Source organism: Saccoglossus kowalevskii, chromosome 14 (assembly GCF_978046115.1).
Source record: "Saccoglossus kowalevskii chromosome 14, keSacKowa6.1, whole genome shotgun sequence".
NCBI lineage: Eukaryota > Metazoa > Hemichordata > Enteropneusta > Harrimaniidae > Saccoglossus > Saccoglossus kowalevskii.
Window position 1 is genome coordinate 32,812,395 of NC_140654.1, and position 17,157 is coordinate 32,829,551.

At 38.0% G+C, this 17,157-nt stretch overlaps 1 protein-coding gene across 2 annotated transcripts in view; it reads right to left on the reverse strand.

Moving 5' to 3' along the window:
- Positions 1–11,742: 11,742 nt before the first annotated feature.
- Positions 11,743–17,157, reverse strand: part of LOC100377985 (uncharacterized) — a 38,444-nt gene continuing 33,029 nt past the window's right edge. The window contains exons 19-29 of one of the 2 annotated variants that reach the window (XM_085508156.1): positions 16,561–16,936; positions 16,028–16,124; positions 15,675–15,806; positions 15,251–15,429; positions 14,274–14,370; positions 13,974–14,101; positions 13,719–13,811; positions 13,316–13,401; positions 13,116–13,185; positions 12,677–12,799; positions 11,743–12,051 (exon numbers count right to left, since the gene is read on the reverse strand). In XM_085508156.1, coding sequence (XP_085364282.1) covers positions 11,920–12,051; positions 12,677–12,799; positions 13,116–13,185; positions 13,316–13,401; positions 13,719–13,811; positions 13,974–14,101; positions 14,274–14,370; positions 15,251–15,429; positions 15,675–15,806; positions 16,028–16,124; positions 16,561–16,936 — 1,513 coding nt within the window. In that variant the 3' untranslated portion in view covers positions 11,743–11,919. The remainder of the gene's footprint in view (positions 12,052–12,676; positions 12,800–13,115; positions 13,186–13,315; positions 13,402–13,718; positions 13,812–13,973; positions 14,102–14,273; positions 14,371–15,250; positions 15,430–15,674; positions 15,807–16,027; positions 16,125–16,560; positions 16,937–17,157) is intronic. The other variant, XM_085508157.1, reaches the window with a different exon arrangement.

The window sequence follows — 17,157 nt, forward strand, 5'->3', positions numbered from 1 at the left end:
GGTCGAGGAGTTTAAATCTAAAGTAACTTATTTTGTTGATACTCGAATAAAGGAAGGACGTCCAAATACAACCACTTTTATTCTGAACTTGTAACCTGAAATTTCGAGAAACAAAGAAAAACATCAATTTACGGACTCTGATACCTGATAAAAAATGCTCCCTTCTCATTGAAAACTGGCGACCCTACTAAGTGTCTCCATCGGGGCCTTAGTTGTTTACCTCTCTCGAACAATTCCATTTATTCAAGTTGTATTTGAAGACAGGGAATGTATAATGATATTATATCTTGATACACTTTCCATAACGTGTCTACTTAAACCAGATATCTGCTCGAGTTTATGTGCGTCTGTATGTGTGGGGGGGGGGGGGTACATTTCGGTAGGGTATTATATTGTATTATGTGAAAATAATCACGGGCACACCTTACGGTATTTTCAAATATGCTACTTTTATGGACCATTCTACCTATACTATGTTTATAATATATTTCCGGTGTGAATCACATGACCAAATCACATGATTATAGCAGGCTACACGAAGTACAGTGTTCTTAAGCTATCACTTCCACTGGGTCTCTGAATAGTCATCGTTATTTGTAAATACTAAATAATGTGATCTACAGAAACAAAAACATCGACTGTAAGCCCCCTTCCCAAATATTAAAATAAACCAATATATAATAAAAAGTTTATAATTAAAGTAATTTATTTCAGTATCACGTGACAGTAAAAACAAAATATTATTCGAAGAACCTGGCTGTATCAGCATGCATGAATCAAAACATACGATATATCCGACACAGCTAAATACACTTGTTTAATTTCTGAATAAACACGCAATCAAACACGTTTACATTGCATGCTTTGAATTAAATAGTAATGTGACATCGTGCTGTCATGGGTAACTTCCTCCAAAAGAGTATTATTTGAAACAGAACAATGAGTGATAGATTGTAACATGTGGTCCATATATGGGTATATCGACATGTGATTACAGTCGGTATATATTTAGCTGTCTACTTGTTCTGTATATTATCGACGGCTGCACGATCTGACCTTTGACCCTTTGAATATCAACTGTTTTCACCTTCCACAAAATAAGACATCGTACTATGTTTCTTTCGATTTGATCAAAACTTGTAGCCAGTGGTAAATTATTTATATTTGGTTCACAGTGAATACATTTATTAAGGAAAATATTGCACTAAATATGAGTTGGGAAAATTGTGGTGGTCACATGGTCACGCTTAGACATTCAATATGCAAGCTACAGTTATATCCCATTCTAGTCAAAATCCGAAATACAAAACATGAAAGTACGATATCATGGTGATGCAATTAGCATGGGAACATACACACATATGCAAAGTGTGTACGTGACATGAATACCAACTTTGTTTTTATAGAAATTAAGATCACAGTTACCTCTAATGAACTAAATAATATACTACAGAAAATTGTTTTGGATGATTTGGGTCACTTTACAATACTTGTTTCTTGTCAGAATTATTGCTGAATAGGGTGTCACGTGACAGATACGATGCTAATTGTTGAACATCAGAATTAAATTATGTACTCAAATCATTCATGAATTGTTGCTATGGAAATTGAAACAACGTTACATCAGTGTCACGTGTCTATCAATATATTATGATGTCACACATACTACCTGGTTACGTGTTATTATTTAACCAACTTAGTATATTTATACTAAGGTAACCATGTCAACAGTTGATACGTTGTGTCAGCGGCTGACCTCTCACGTCACGTGAAAAGTTGAAACATAAACGATAAAGTGTCAACCAAACTGACTGTGTATTCGACATTGGATATTGGACCCTTACTGCTCACCTCAACAATACGTAGACATCGGTGTGGTACATCAAACACATCGGGGTCGGCAGTCGAGCGGAGAATGGCTGCAATGTATTATGTTCAATTTGAATAGCGGTCAAATAACAGCAAAGAATAAAGACAGTCTTAAGAACAAGATAAGAATGACCTTTGTCCGCTTTTAGAGACCAGTGATCGATTGAGGGCTATTGTGAACGCGATTTCGAATATATAACAAATACAACAGAATCGATGAAAATTAAACTCGTAAATATTGATGCAAACCACCTGCATAACTCCACGTATATTTTCGCTGACACTAGCGTTACATGTAAGCAACTACTATTGCAGACACGTGACCCTATATTGTTTACATTGATTTCACCCTGTGTTCTGAACCACAAGTCATCAAGGCTAAATTTACGCATTTCCGATAAGGTTTCAAGCTATATTTTAACACATAGTATTGCATCGCGTACGGAATCTCCGAAACTATGACAGAGGTCCGTTAATTGATTTCTCTTCTTTCTGTCTTTTTTGAACGTATGATTGAATGTCTGGCGTTACTTTAAGACTAAATTTAAGGTCCATCAGTCCTGGGTATGGGGTGTGTGCTGCCTGGCCAGCGCGTTGTATACTCGGGTAGCCACAATCAACAAGTGGGTGAGAGGCCGTGATAAAAAGTAATCTATCAAAAAATTCGACGTGGTCGCCCTGGTATTTGAACATTCCCTCGGTGAGTTCACGTACTCCACTGGAAATCTGATAATTGCTTACAATCTCCATTTGCGGCGGGAATTTCTCAGACAACATGGACAGCCACTTGACTTTCGGTACGACAATTGGGACTATTTCTATTTCCCACTGTACGTCGACGTTGATAGCCTGCAGATGGCGAATGATATTGATGTACGGTTCGGAACCCGCATCGTTGTCGTTGAATCTCTCGTTAGCTGTGCTGAAAAACGGCAACGTATTCATTGGCCCAGGTCGATGGATAATCAGCAATTTTCCAAATTGGGACAGCTTTTTCATCATAGATACGAAAGTCTCATGTGGGTTTGTGAAGTGTTCCATTGCGTCTCGGAGTAAGATTTTATCGAATGTCGGTATCTTGTCGGAATCATCTTCTGCCGCCAGTTCACGAAAATACTCCTCCGCGCCGACGTGTGCAATCTTAAACGGCAACATTCGTTGATTTGGTGTTTCTTCATAATGTGTTTTTCCGGGAAATACATTCACCATTGGTTCCAGTAAGCAAAACTTTTCCTTAATCTTTTGAGCAAGACTACCTCGCCCAGGACCGACATACGCGAACCGATCGCTTGTATCGAGCTCTAAATGTTTGTGTATGAGCTGAAATAAGGCTTCTTCGTAAACTTTGCCAAAACTGTATCTATCGTCTTCTCCAAGAGACGGAAGACTCAAACGGTTCTGCCATTTTTCGGAAATCACAGCGAACGGCTGCGGTTGATCAGGTAACTGCTGAACGGCCATGTTGGAAATAGAAAATCGATCCGTGAAAAGGAACAAAAGTACTCACAACAAAGTACTCTTTAACTTTTGAGTAATGTTATGTGGTTACGTTGCCTTGCTCGCAGCGTAGCAGTCGTTTGCATGGGCGATCTTGACTGTAACCTACAAACTAATACATTAGTCGGTCTCCAGATCCAAAACGCGACATTCGAACACAGAACGGTCTCCAAGATAAATGCAGGACTGTGATCGCGATGTATGTATACAGTGAGCTTGACAGACAGACACAAACGCCGCCAGCAGAACAATGTACCGGTGTAGCCATGACGACTAACCATATGCAAACAATGAGTTCATATGCTGTGACTTCAGGGGTAAGGTGCGGTGACAAAACATGTATAGAATTGAGCAACTGGCTCGCCCAAACAGAGCTAATTGTAATAACAAATCTGCCAGGAACGGACAAAACTACACTTTATTTTTGGTAATAACAACACTGTAAAATATGTACTGACGAACATAAAGAAAATAGATTTACGTATATCGTGTTATGTTAATCTTAAACATAAAGAAAATGTATTTATTATCAAAAATAAATAAATTAGTTCAATAATTGCAACAAATGAATCAATAATACCTAGCCTAAGAGGTCAAGGGGTTGAAAGAATTGTCATAACAATAACTGCATAGTTTTATGTATTGTTGTGCACCAACGAAATAATTAAATGAAACACGACGACAATGTTCTTTATTGAAAAAAATAAATGATATGTCAGGCTTATATGCGACATATTGTAACCTAGGTTATTATCTCTAAACACAATTTACCAAGTCTCCGGTTTAATCAAAAAGGGGGCTTGCTAGATTTAAACGGACGGAGAGAGCAGACATGACTCGTATCTACATGACGACGACAACGTCAATAAAACGAATCTACTGTGTGTTGTATGTACAATAATTGACGTTAAGTAGGTTCTAAAACGAGAACAGGCACTTAATGTTAGCAGCGCATATAGACACTATGACAATGTCAAAGCTATCACATTTTAGTGTCTGGCGAACGAAGTCGATGACACAAAGCAGTAGGCTCAAGAGCTCAAATTAATCCAACCTAGCAACCAACGGTTGATATAAATAAATGGGTTATTTTACTCCAGTATCATATACGTTAAGATTTGAAGTATCGAAGAAGCGCATCACTACTGTTGTTTAACATCGTTCCCATTTTTCAATGGTACCTTGTCAGTGTCCAGGTAGTCTTAAACGACCCTGAGTCGTCACTCAACCTGACACAACACGCATTTATTACCGCGCTGTAATATTGATTTGCTATAAATGCGCTGTATATAAATGGAGAATTCGACAATGTCCTGTCTACTTGGCGTACTTAATTAACTTCCGTTGCCATAGAAACTGATTACACGATTTCCGCCAGTCTATTTTAACACAATATTTGCATTGCAGGTGTATATGATTCTCGAGTTATAGAAGTGCGCATGCTTCGTCGACAGATTGGAGGATTGAAGCTACAGGGAAATAGAGGGCGAAAATACACAACGCGCGTGTCTCAGCGTTATGAGCACAACAATACATTGGATTTCGTATTGCCTCCGTCCACAACAATGTTTTGTATATTTTCTTGTATTTTTAATCTTGAAAACACAATTGTTAATAGAATAACAATATTAACTCTCAAATAATTGCCATTACATCTCCAAATGAAAATAACACCGTGAATCATTTCTTTGTCCTTGAAAAGGATGTTGTTCATTGTCTGTCTGAAGTTGAACTAGATGTTCACATTATTAAAGATGCCATATGGACGAATACATGTGCATTTTAATATTGTTGTTTCATACTGTTTGCTATTATGATGTATCCGTCATGACATGAAAACAATGTTCTTGTGTCACACTTCTGAGTTTACGTTCGATGAACGTGTATATACAATTATCTACTAATACTCATGGCTACCGGTTATTGGTACGTACAACAATAATCCCTGCACATGGGTATTAGTGTTTTGGATTATTAATGATGAATTACAGCCCGATTTTATTTACAGTATGAAGAATCTAACAGCAATATTACTAAATCCATGTGTAAGTACAGCGTACATGCTCATCGGATACCATGCAGGCTGATAAAAGTATATATATAATAGAAGTGATAGTTATAGTATACACAAATCCTCTGTAGTATAATAATTGCAGATGACTGTGGTTATATCATAGTGGAAGTAGATCAATTACGATCATTTGTTATATGTGATAAGCTACTATATGAAATATGGCTTTTCTTATTTGTTGGTCCTGACCAACTTTGATCCATGAAATTTGTTACTCGAGCAGAGGTTTTTTTCTTTTTTAAATTTGATTTTCCATATTGAGATATTATGCAAACATCCTGCCTTTCGATCTAGTATATGGTGATAACTGCAGTTACACAAAATTTGGTCTTTATCATCAGAAATGATGTTGATTACCTGATGATTACCTCATTGATTTGTTTGATTCTATTGTGACTATGATATTATTAATGCATATTGTTAAGAAAACCTCGTGATACTCACTCTCAAATGGAGATTAAAACTGTATCATCATTCCAGATAAGAATGTAACATTGGTCTGAAAGAATTTATCAACTGGTAATATTTTCTGACGCGGCTATACATCTTCAGAGTCAACTTCCTGTAAATCAACTGCACAAATGTTGTTCAGATTTTTGTCCTCCGTAGATGAAGGTATTTACGGTAGAAGTATGAAAAAATGGTCATATGACGAGGAGCCTCAGGCTGTCAAAATAGTAGCACGGTATAAATATTTTGGACTTATTAGAGGCAGAGTTTGAGAAACTGGACTAAATAAATCAGGGTTATTTCAACTAAAAACATTAATTAGAAAACTGGGATTTATTTTCTTTGCGAAGCGGTTTATGTTTTTTGATTCTGTACTTGTGCAATTCCGGATTACACTGAATTCGAGAGTAATTTACAATGTAAACATGGCATAACACTGTCACCAGTCTGAGATCATTGCTCGATCATTGTAAACATGGCATAACACTGTCACCAGTCTGAGATCATTGTTCAATCATTGTAAACATGGCATAACACTGTCACCAGTCTGAGATCATTGCTCAATCATTGTAAACATGGCATAACACTGTCACCAGTGTGAGATCATTGCTCAATCATTGTAAACATGGCATAACACTGTCACCAGTCTGAGATCATTGTACAATCATTGTAAACATGACATAACACTGTCACCAGTCTGAGATCATTGCTCAATCATTGTAAACATGGCATAACACTGTCACCAGTCTGAGATCATTGTACAATCATTGTAAACATGGCATAACACTGTCACCAGTCTGAGATCATTGCTCAATCATTGTAAACATGGCATAACACTGTCACCAGTCTGAGATCATTGTACAATCATTGTAAACATGACATAACACTGTCACCAGTCTGAGATCATTGCTCAATCATTGTAAACATGGCATAACACTGTCACCAGTCTGAGATCATTGTACAATCATTGTAAACATGACATAACACTGTCACCAGTCTGAGATCATTGCTCAATCATTGTAAACATGGCATAACACTGTCACCAGTCTGAGATCATTGTACAATCATTGTAAACATGACATAACACTGTCACCAGTCTGAGATCATTGCTCAATCATTGTAAACATGGCATAACACTGTCACCAGTCTGAGATCATTGTACAATCATTGTAAACATGACATAACACTGTCACCAGTCTGAGATCATTGCTCAATCATTGTAAACATGGCATAACACTGTCACCAGTCTGAGATCATTGCTCAATCATTGTAAACATGGCATAACACTGTCACCAGTCTGAGATCATTGTTCAATCATTGTAAACATGGCATAACACTGTCACCAGTCTGAGATCATTGCTCAATCATTGTAAACATGGCATAACACTGTCACCAGTCTGAGATCATTGCTCAATCATTGCTACACAAATTGTATTCACTTCTTAATCAGTCACTGCGGGCGCAAATCATTTCGTATGATACTACGCAAATGGACGACGTAGTATGATACATCCCACAATGGTGGACGACGAGAAGAGGGGCGACGATCGGACATTCGTGAGGAAAGCAACGGCTCACCGCTCTGTGCTGATGTAATATTCGGCCATGGAACGTGAAACATTGGGTGTATGTTATATTATAAATGATGAAAACGACATACATACAACGATTATTGTAAAACCACCAGAATATCACTTATGCGATTCCCGAGTACACTCAAAGCCTTACAAAATACCTCAATTCAACCTAGATAACGTCACTCATTCCTTTGATAACGTACACACGCTTTACCCATCATTCCCGCTAACGAACTCCGAACCTGCTAACATTACGTTAAGCAATTGCTTTCTCTTCCTGGCTTTGGAGAGGTGTAGGTAACACTGACGTGCTTCTTCTGTCTATATTTGCCTAGAAAATGTTGGGTAATTCACACCAACATTTGCATGAAAAAATAATAACCTCCTCATCCGTCCGAACCTATTGTATCTTTAACTCTGTTATAAAAATAGAAGTATTGAAGCTGAGTATTTCTACTTTAATATACAATTGCACTGAAGTAGGTAGGTATAATAACCTGTACATAATAGGATATGCCGCTACTGCAGGACATTGGGAGATACATATATATAAAGAACGAATTTCATTTTATTTCTGTATGTCCTATCTATTTACTATTACGCGAGTTATATGTAACATTTCTCTTTTCTGTTCTAATAATTCACGTATTTTGAATAATTGTTCTGTCTCATGCATTGCAACGAGCTAATTTATGCCTTCTTCCCGTTTATGTCGAGTGATGGCGTCCTATTGATGGAAATGAGAACGCACAAGGAATCGCAATCGCACATTTATACCGAGAGTGCATTCTCACACTATTATATAATATACATTGATTAGCACTCGCCTCTATTGTCAACCAGCTCGAACCAGTCCGCAACCAGCTCGAACCAGTCCGCAACCAGCTCGAACCGGTCCCCAACCAGCTCAAACTAGCCCGCAACCAGCTCGAACCAGTCCGCAACCAGCTCGAAGCAGTCTGCAACCAGCTCGAACCAGTCCGCAACCAGCTCGAACCAGTCCGAAACTAGCTCGAACCAGTCCGCAACCAGCTCGAACCAGTCCGCAACCAGCTCGAACTAGTCCGAAACCAGCTCGAACCAATCTGCAACCAGCTCGAACTAGTCCAAGTTCACATACAAACACTGCAGTATTGCCAAAACCACAGTACATAAGAGCTATAACATGTTACACATCACAATACTACAGACACAACAATCAACGATTGTTTCTTATTGCGTATTGACTGTGGACTGTAATAAACATTCATACAGCCACTCTGAAAATGACGTACACCATAGAACTTAGAAAACGTTCTCTAAGATATATACGTACACTAACTAACAATGAATGGTGTATTCGCCAATATCGTAGATCACAGAAACACTTCGATACAACTTTTTTTCAGTTCACCAGACATCGGTCTCAAGGCACAGGTCCACAACTTATCACATTAACGCAACCCATCACAGCTAATACGTGAAAAGCTTCTGGGGGCGTCGACACTTTCAATATACTCACGGCTGATAAACTGACGACACACTTGTAATACTAGTAAGCCTTTTACACAAGATGAACAAGAGAACTCTATTTTAACTGCCTCGCTTTATTTCAGTAAATGCAACACTATGATATACAGATAATATAAAAATAAATTAGTGCCGCTAGTGTTTATTTACAATATATATAATTCAGTGTTGGTTCATAACCTAATTCATATTCATGACGTCATACATAATTTCTCTCGCTTCCAATAGAGGGCGCTGTCTCCAGCTACGATGGCAAAGTTGGCCAAATTTATTTACAATGAAAACCGTTCATCAATCTTACAATATGTAAAAATGTTTTATAATAGCTATTTTAATGACCGAGTGCTGTAATACAAATGTTTGAATTAGTAAATACAAAAATCGATTTGAAATAATTGCTGAAAAGATATTGTGCACATAATGTCACCATTTCTGTGGCTACAGGTAAATAATTTTGTGGCCAATAGAAAGCATGGCGGACAGAAAATGAATGGACGATTTAATGTGACAGAATATTAAAGTTAGAATTGCAATGGCTTGGATCGGTACTGATTGGTCAGAATCTATCACATGATACAATTATTACTACCAAATATTTACATATTATTTTTGCACGAATGTCAGATATGATTACCAAAATAACACTTTTAATTTAAATAAATGTTGAGAAATAAATAACCTCTGCAAATACACGACATTTGTAAATGTAAATATGTGTGATTTTTTCCTCTCGCTAGAAATTAAAAATACTATGACATCCTTATATGGTAATAGAAGACTATGATATCTTTATATGGAATACAGAGGAATGATATTTGTATATGGGAAAACAGAGAACTTATATGGGATAACGTAGACTATGGCTGTTTTTTCTGGAAAATGTAGATACAAAAACCTTAGAAAATATGTCGCCCAGGGTGTGTACAATAAATTATGCACGAAATGCTTCATAGAAGCAGTCCCTCATAAAATCACCACTCTGAACGTGTCCGGATGCTGCATAGCTATTGCAAACATTGTCTTTTCATATAATTTAATTAATCTGTTTATGTTAAAAATAACTTATCTTGAAATGAGATTACACTAATATTGCGATTTTAATACGTAAGAGTTTGTTTCGTTATACTAGTATGTCGATAAACCACTGTAAATTTACATCTGCAGACACCTGATAGTGGGTTTCCCAACTTATAATATTTCCACAGTATTATTTACATATATTTGCATATGCAGTTGTAATTAACCAATGAACTATCTTCTAAATACAATTATATTCTATGGATGCAATCAAAACGTTACAATAGTACTGGTGGTTTATATCATCTGTACAGCCTCCACCATCTTTTTGGCTTTACCTCGTACGAACCAAGTTAGGAGAGTTTTTTGGCTTTACCTCGTACGAACCAAGTTAGGAGGGTTTTTTGGCTTTACCTCGTACGATACAAGTTAGGAAGGTTTTTTGGCTTTACCTCGTACGAACCAAGTTAGGAAGGTTTTTTGGCTTTACCTCGTACGAACCAAGTTAGGAAGGTTTTTTGGCTTTACCTCGTACGAACCAAGTTAGGAGAGTTTTTTGGCTTTACCTCGTACGAACCAAGTTAGGAAGGTTTTTTGGCTTTACCTCGTACGAACCAAGTTAGGAGGGTTTTTTGGCTTTACCTCGTACAATACAAGTTAGGAAGGTTTTTTGGCTTTACCTCGTACGAACCAAGTTAGGAGGGTTTTTTGGCTTTACCTCGTACGAACCAAGTTAGGAAGGTTTTTTGGCTTTACCTCGTACGAACCAAGTTAGGAGGGTTTTTTGGCTTTACCTCGTACGATACAAGTTAGGAAGGTTTTTTGGCTTTACCTCGTACGAACCAAGTTAGGAAGGTTTTTTGGCTTTACCTCGTACGAACCAAGTTAGGAGGGTTTTTTGGCTTTACCTCGTACGAACCAAGTTAGGAGAGTTTTTTGGCTTTACCTCGTACGAACCAAGTTAGGAGAGTTTTTTGGCTTTACCTCGTACGATCCAAGTTAGGAAGGTTTTTTGGCTTTACCTCGTACGAACCAAGTTAGGAAGGTTTTTGGCTTTACCTCGTACAAACCAAGTTAGGAAGGTTTTTTGGCTTTACCTCGTACGATCCAAGTTAGGAGGGTTTTTTGGCTTTACCTCGTACGAACCAAGTTAGGAGAGTTTTTTGGCTTTACCTTGTATGAACCAAGTTAGGAGAGTTTTTTGGCTTTACCTTGTACGAACCAAGTTAGGAGAGTTTTTTGGCTTTACCTCGTACGAACCAAGTTAGGAGAGTTTTTTGGCTTTACCTCGTACGAACCAAGTTAGGAGGGTTTTTTGGCTTTACCTCGTACGAACCAAGTTAGGAGGGTTGTTTGGCTTTACCTCGTACGAACCAAGTTAGGAGAGTTTTTTGGCTTTACCTCATACGAACCAAGTTAGGAGAGTTTTTTGGCTTTACCTCGTATGAACCAAGTTAGGAGAGTTTTTTGGCTTTACCTCGTACGAACCAAGTTAGGAGAGTTTTTTGGCTTTACCTCGTACGAACCAAGTTAGGAGGGTTTTTTGGCTTTACCTCGTACGAACCAAGTTAGGAGGGTTTTTTGGCTTTACCTCGTACGAACCAAGTTAGGAGAGTTTTTTGGCTTTACCTCGTACGTACCAAGTTAGGAGAGTTTTTTGGCTTTACCTCGTACAAACCAAGTTAGGAGAGTTTTTTGGCTTTACCTCGTACGAACCAAGTTAGGAAGGTTTTTTGGCTTTACCTCGTACGAACCAAGTTAGGAAGGTTTTTTGGCTTTACCTCGTACGAACCAAGTTAGGAAGGTTTTTTGGCTTTACCTCGTACGAACCAAGTTAGGAAGGTTTTTGGGCTTTACCTCGTACGAACCAAGTTAGGAAGGTTTTTTGGCTTTACCTCGTACGATACAAGTTAGGAAGGTTTTTTGGCTTTACCTCGTACGATCCAAGTTAAGAGGATCTTTGCATATATTATCATGAATTTCTATAAATAATGGCACGTAAGTTAGATAGTCAAGAAAATCCACGAAGTTCTTTCCTTCTCTGTTAAATTTGTCTACAATCTGCAGAAAAAAAAGAACTAGTATCAGATAACAGTAATAAATTATATTTGGCATGGCGATGATATCAAAACGATACACGAAAAATTAGCCAACATTCGACAGAAAGCAACTACATGTATGCCTGATTCAAGCTCATCATGGTTAAAGGGCGGTGGTCGTCGCGTCGCGCATGTGCCAGTACAACATTTGTGTTGATAAACATTAATTTTCCCATAATCCAATGCGCTCTTCTACTGTAAATCAAGAGTACGAGTTTTGACCTTCGATATCTCCAATCACCAAAGAAATTACTTATTTAAAGCTTGGCGACGTTTCAGTTTGTACTCGTTGATCTGTGCGTTGGTCTGTGCATCTTCGCATGGCGCGACGACCACCATGCTTGGTTATTACCGTTTGAAGGGGTAACATAAACTTACACGCGATTGTGCTTGGGGGTATACCAATCGATGTGACAAAAATGAGATTCCCCTTTACCGAATGTCACCAAACTTACACGTTTGTATTTGCACCATGAAAAAGACGAGCGTTTACACCCCGAGTCTCACTCCTACCGGGAAAGTGGGCTGTTTATTAGCTATATTGAATGATGCGTCCTGTCGATAGATGGCGCTATACTTTTACTTACAAATTGCGTATGCTCTCTAGTAATGCCACCGGCTGCGCACTCTATTGCCAGACTTCGTACACTGACTTCACCTGGACGGAAATCAACATCGTCTTCTTCACTTTCTAATAATCGGAAAAGCGCCTGCAATATACACACACATGAAGCACGGTTACAACCGGCATCACATACATACAGTGATTACTTACTTTTATAATTAATGCTACGCTTCAATACATTGTGCTAGTTATCATTGAACTCCATCAATACTGTTACTAATGGTGTTCGTATCACGTGGTCATCTAAAGAATGTGCCGCCCTAAAGGATAACTAAAACTTTAAAATGGATTCATTTGGTGATAAATTTCATTAGATAAATATAGGATTTAAAAAAAAATATATTCATGACACTTGTCCCACCCACACAGTGACTCTTTTACTTATCATATCGAGTACTTACCTTAGCATGATCAAGTTTTACGTCTAGTGCGTCAAAATCCAATTTATTGATAAGTTTTCGGACAAAGGGACTGAAATAAAGCAGATGAAGTGTCAAAGAATAACACAACAATCTTCATATATTCTTTTCTCAAAGAGTGCCACTATTATTTGGATAAATAACAAATAACAGAATAAATCATGTGAAATAACGAAACTTACTCAAGTCTGGAAACTTTTTCCGATAACGCTGCTACCACGGTAAACAATTTGAAGTTGAGCTTTGCACGTTGTGGTAATTCCAATATCTGTTGAATAATAAAATAACGAATCACGTCAGCTAAATGAAACGGACACTTCGGGATGTTAATTATTTATTCATTCGTCGAAATATTCTATTTTTATGACATTAATATTTTAACCGGATAAAAAATGCCCATTTAAATCTGATTTTGAGAAAGACTGTTAAACATTACGTGGCATTTTAGTTTCCACAATGATAGACCGTAATGTAAATAATGTCTGTCATTAAAACAATGTTCTCTGAGGTCGTGCATATGTATTCAAATATGCACAATAAACGTCAGCTTATATATAAACAATATAATAACAGAACAATACTTGCATGATATACGTATTCACACTCTTTTTCCGTTATAAGATAACTGTTAACTTGACGAAGTGCAGGCTCCACCTCACTTATGTCCATTTCTAAGTCCTGTAATTCAAATAAGAATATATCTATGATAACTAATCGTAATCGTAATTAGGTCAGACATTAAGGTCATACCCAATTGTAAGCTCACACAGAATTTCGAGCGTTTTATTTGATCAGCTTCGTAATTAAATCTCCAAAACTTCGAGATCCACCAATACGTACCGTTACTGGGTTCATCTTCTTATATTTTGGACTTTGCTTTCTTCTAAAATCCGGAGATTTGGCAGGTCTGACGTCATCTTCATGTCGTTTTAATTCTACTAGTACTTTCGATGTGACCGATCGTATCTCTGAATGAATGAATGAATGAAAGCAATTGCGTTACTGAAGAAAAAGTTACTTTATAATATTACACACAATATTTAATGGGCACATCACTGACAAAATGACGTGTTATGTGAACAACCAGCAGAATACTGTGATATTTCTCGATAGAACTTCTTACACATGAACGTGTCCTACCTTTCAACTCTACAATTCTGTTCTCGGCCTCGACGACTTTTTCCACAGCCCTTTCCATTTCCAAGTCTATTCTTTCTACATCTGGAATTGTTTCCAACTAATGACAAATAAATGACATTAACAATTAAAAACAAACATGTCATGAACAGAGGCGGAGTGCGTCACTCAATTGTCAAGTCCATCTAAAGGCACTCGTGCGTTCACATGTGGCCGATACATTTGGTGTTTTCTAACTAAACATCGTGCAAATTGTTACGTTTTAATTATTCATGTTTTTGAGTTAGCAGATATCACAGAATTGTTGAACCTATGTCAATACTGTATAAATACAAAGTAGGATACTAGCATTTCTTGTTACTGATCACTATACGGAAATGTACACCATATTACTACAACCGAGAACCACATAGCGTGAACAATACAAGTGCAAAAACAAGTTATTTATTAATAACCGGCAATTCCCCCGCTGTGTCAATATCATTGTTTTATAGTTTATTCTGCCGCGCCCCTCAGATCGCAGCAAATTTGTATGCGGGTTTTTATGCTAATTATAACGTGCGAGTCTAGATGTCAATCACAGTTGACGTAAACACATTTGACACGCGCGTGCGACATGCTTGTTTACAGTCAGTAGGCACAGCAAACTGTCATGCTATATTGTCATTTTAACGCTAAAGTTGTTTCTGAAATATTTAATCTTCACAATTAACAAAAACCTAATTTATTCATCAATACATTAATTAGACACTCATAACGTCAACAGCAGCGATCAACAATTTCAGAGGACATTGTAAAGCTTTGCTTTAAAGCGGGAGGGTCGTCACCTGCGCACGCGCGGGAATTGAGTTCCAAGCGACGATAACAACACACGCTAAAACGCAATGGCTCATTGACATACGCTTGGTTGTAAACAATGACACGCTATGGCCATCTGACGCATGCGCAGGTGACGACTCCCCCGCTTAATGTTAACTCACCATCGCTAGTTGATTTGGCTGTAATCTGTTGACTACAAATTCGTCAGATTTGGCATCGAGTTTTGACTTCGCCGGAACGCCATCATCCGCATTGTCAAGAGACATGGCCGTTTGTACGGGGTCTGGTAGGAACATCACCTTACCACGACTGCTCGGACCATGTGAGTGACCGCTCTTTTCTGAAATAAAAACACACAAGAACACATGTCACATGTAACATGGACGTACTAGTACTAGTACTAGTACTAGTTCGTCCATGCATGCAACGTCTATCATGTACTATTGGTATTTGCACAACCCTATCTAAACATTCTTCTTTTAGTGGTCGACCACAGTTGACACACACAATTGTGTAAGCGTTCGTGGTCTACAACATCATAGTACAGAAACTGGTAAAATTACAGCGAAAAAGAATTAAACGTACCTTTTGTTTTATCAGCTTTTTTTGCTCCCTTTTTACCATCTTTCCCCTTTTTCACTGGAGGTGCGTAATCATCACGTAAAATGTCAGGAAATTCTTCCCTGGCTGCTCTGGCAAGGATACGTATTCTCTGACCTGGTGGGAACAGAACAGGACGAGTTCTCACTGCAAACACTCATGATTTTGAGTACTAATACTATTTAGAGAATGCTAGTATTGGAAGTGTTAGCACTGCTCATTGTCACTGGTTACCGGTTAGTCAAAACCCATACACATTCATGCCATATATGTGTATATGACCATATCGGCTAAAATTTAAATTGGAAAACAAATTAAATGAAATTATTTGTACTCACCTTCTAGTCTCCGAACTTTGTTTTTCAGATTGGCAACTTTTTCCCTGTTGCTATTCATGATATAGTTGACTCGACTATAGTGATCGTCGGCATCGAACTTTTAATACAATCAATATGTTTAGTTTCAGTAAAACGTTCATATTTTGTTTTGTAAAATAATATATTGCGAGACAGTCACGTGCTTCGCGAAACAAGGATAGGACATGGCAATTGGAATTTAATGTCTTCCAAATTAAATATTTAAATTAAATCCACACAATAGATTATTAAGGTACGTGGATGTCACGTGATATCTACAGACAGGATCACTTGTATCAAATGGTTTCAGTACGAAAACATATGATGTTCTTCTCTACTAGCATTACCGTCTCGTGTTTACCGCCATCAACGACACTAAAGTTAACAGTGGTGTTCATGATTGGAAAGTATGGATCAGTTCCGTACAATTCTACTACTATAAGTACCCTGACTTATGGAATAGTTTTGTAAAAAGATGCAAAACAAACTTTCACCAAATATAATGTTCTACTCACCGAAGTGGAGCCCACAAAACTAGATGAACGACTGAGAGTCCCCAAATCACTGGTGGGACTTTCTGTGCCGTCTGCTCGTCCGTCTTCATCCGGGGCTTTGGTTAACGTAATTGAAAGTGGACTGACGTATGAGCCAGGTGTCTCCGTCACCGTTGGTGGCGCGAACGTTCCTTTAATTGTTTCGTAATCTCCATCTACCGTTGTCCCCGGAGCGGTATGCTGATCTTCGACGTAGTCCTGAAGTCCAGTGGTTCTACGATGACGCAATGGCCGAGGGGGAGGCGGGTGATCTGTTGGCAATAGTTGGTCAGGTCGATAGCCTTTCTTTTTCATGACATCATTAAAAACACGTTGGTAAGCCGGTAATCTTTCTTTGCTGTAAGAAGTAGACTTAACATATTTATATGGCTGACTCAACCTAAGCTGGTATTTCCACAGTTGTACGTTTTCTATTCGAATGGAGTATTCACAATGTTCCCTTGGGCGATGTCGCTATTTTGAAAAGATTCATTGCCGAATTGCTGCAGCTCGGTGGCAAATAACTTGTCAGTTGCGCTTCAATGCGCAGACGATAAACAAATTCTTAAAACGGCTAAG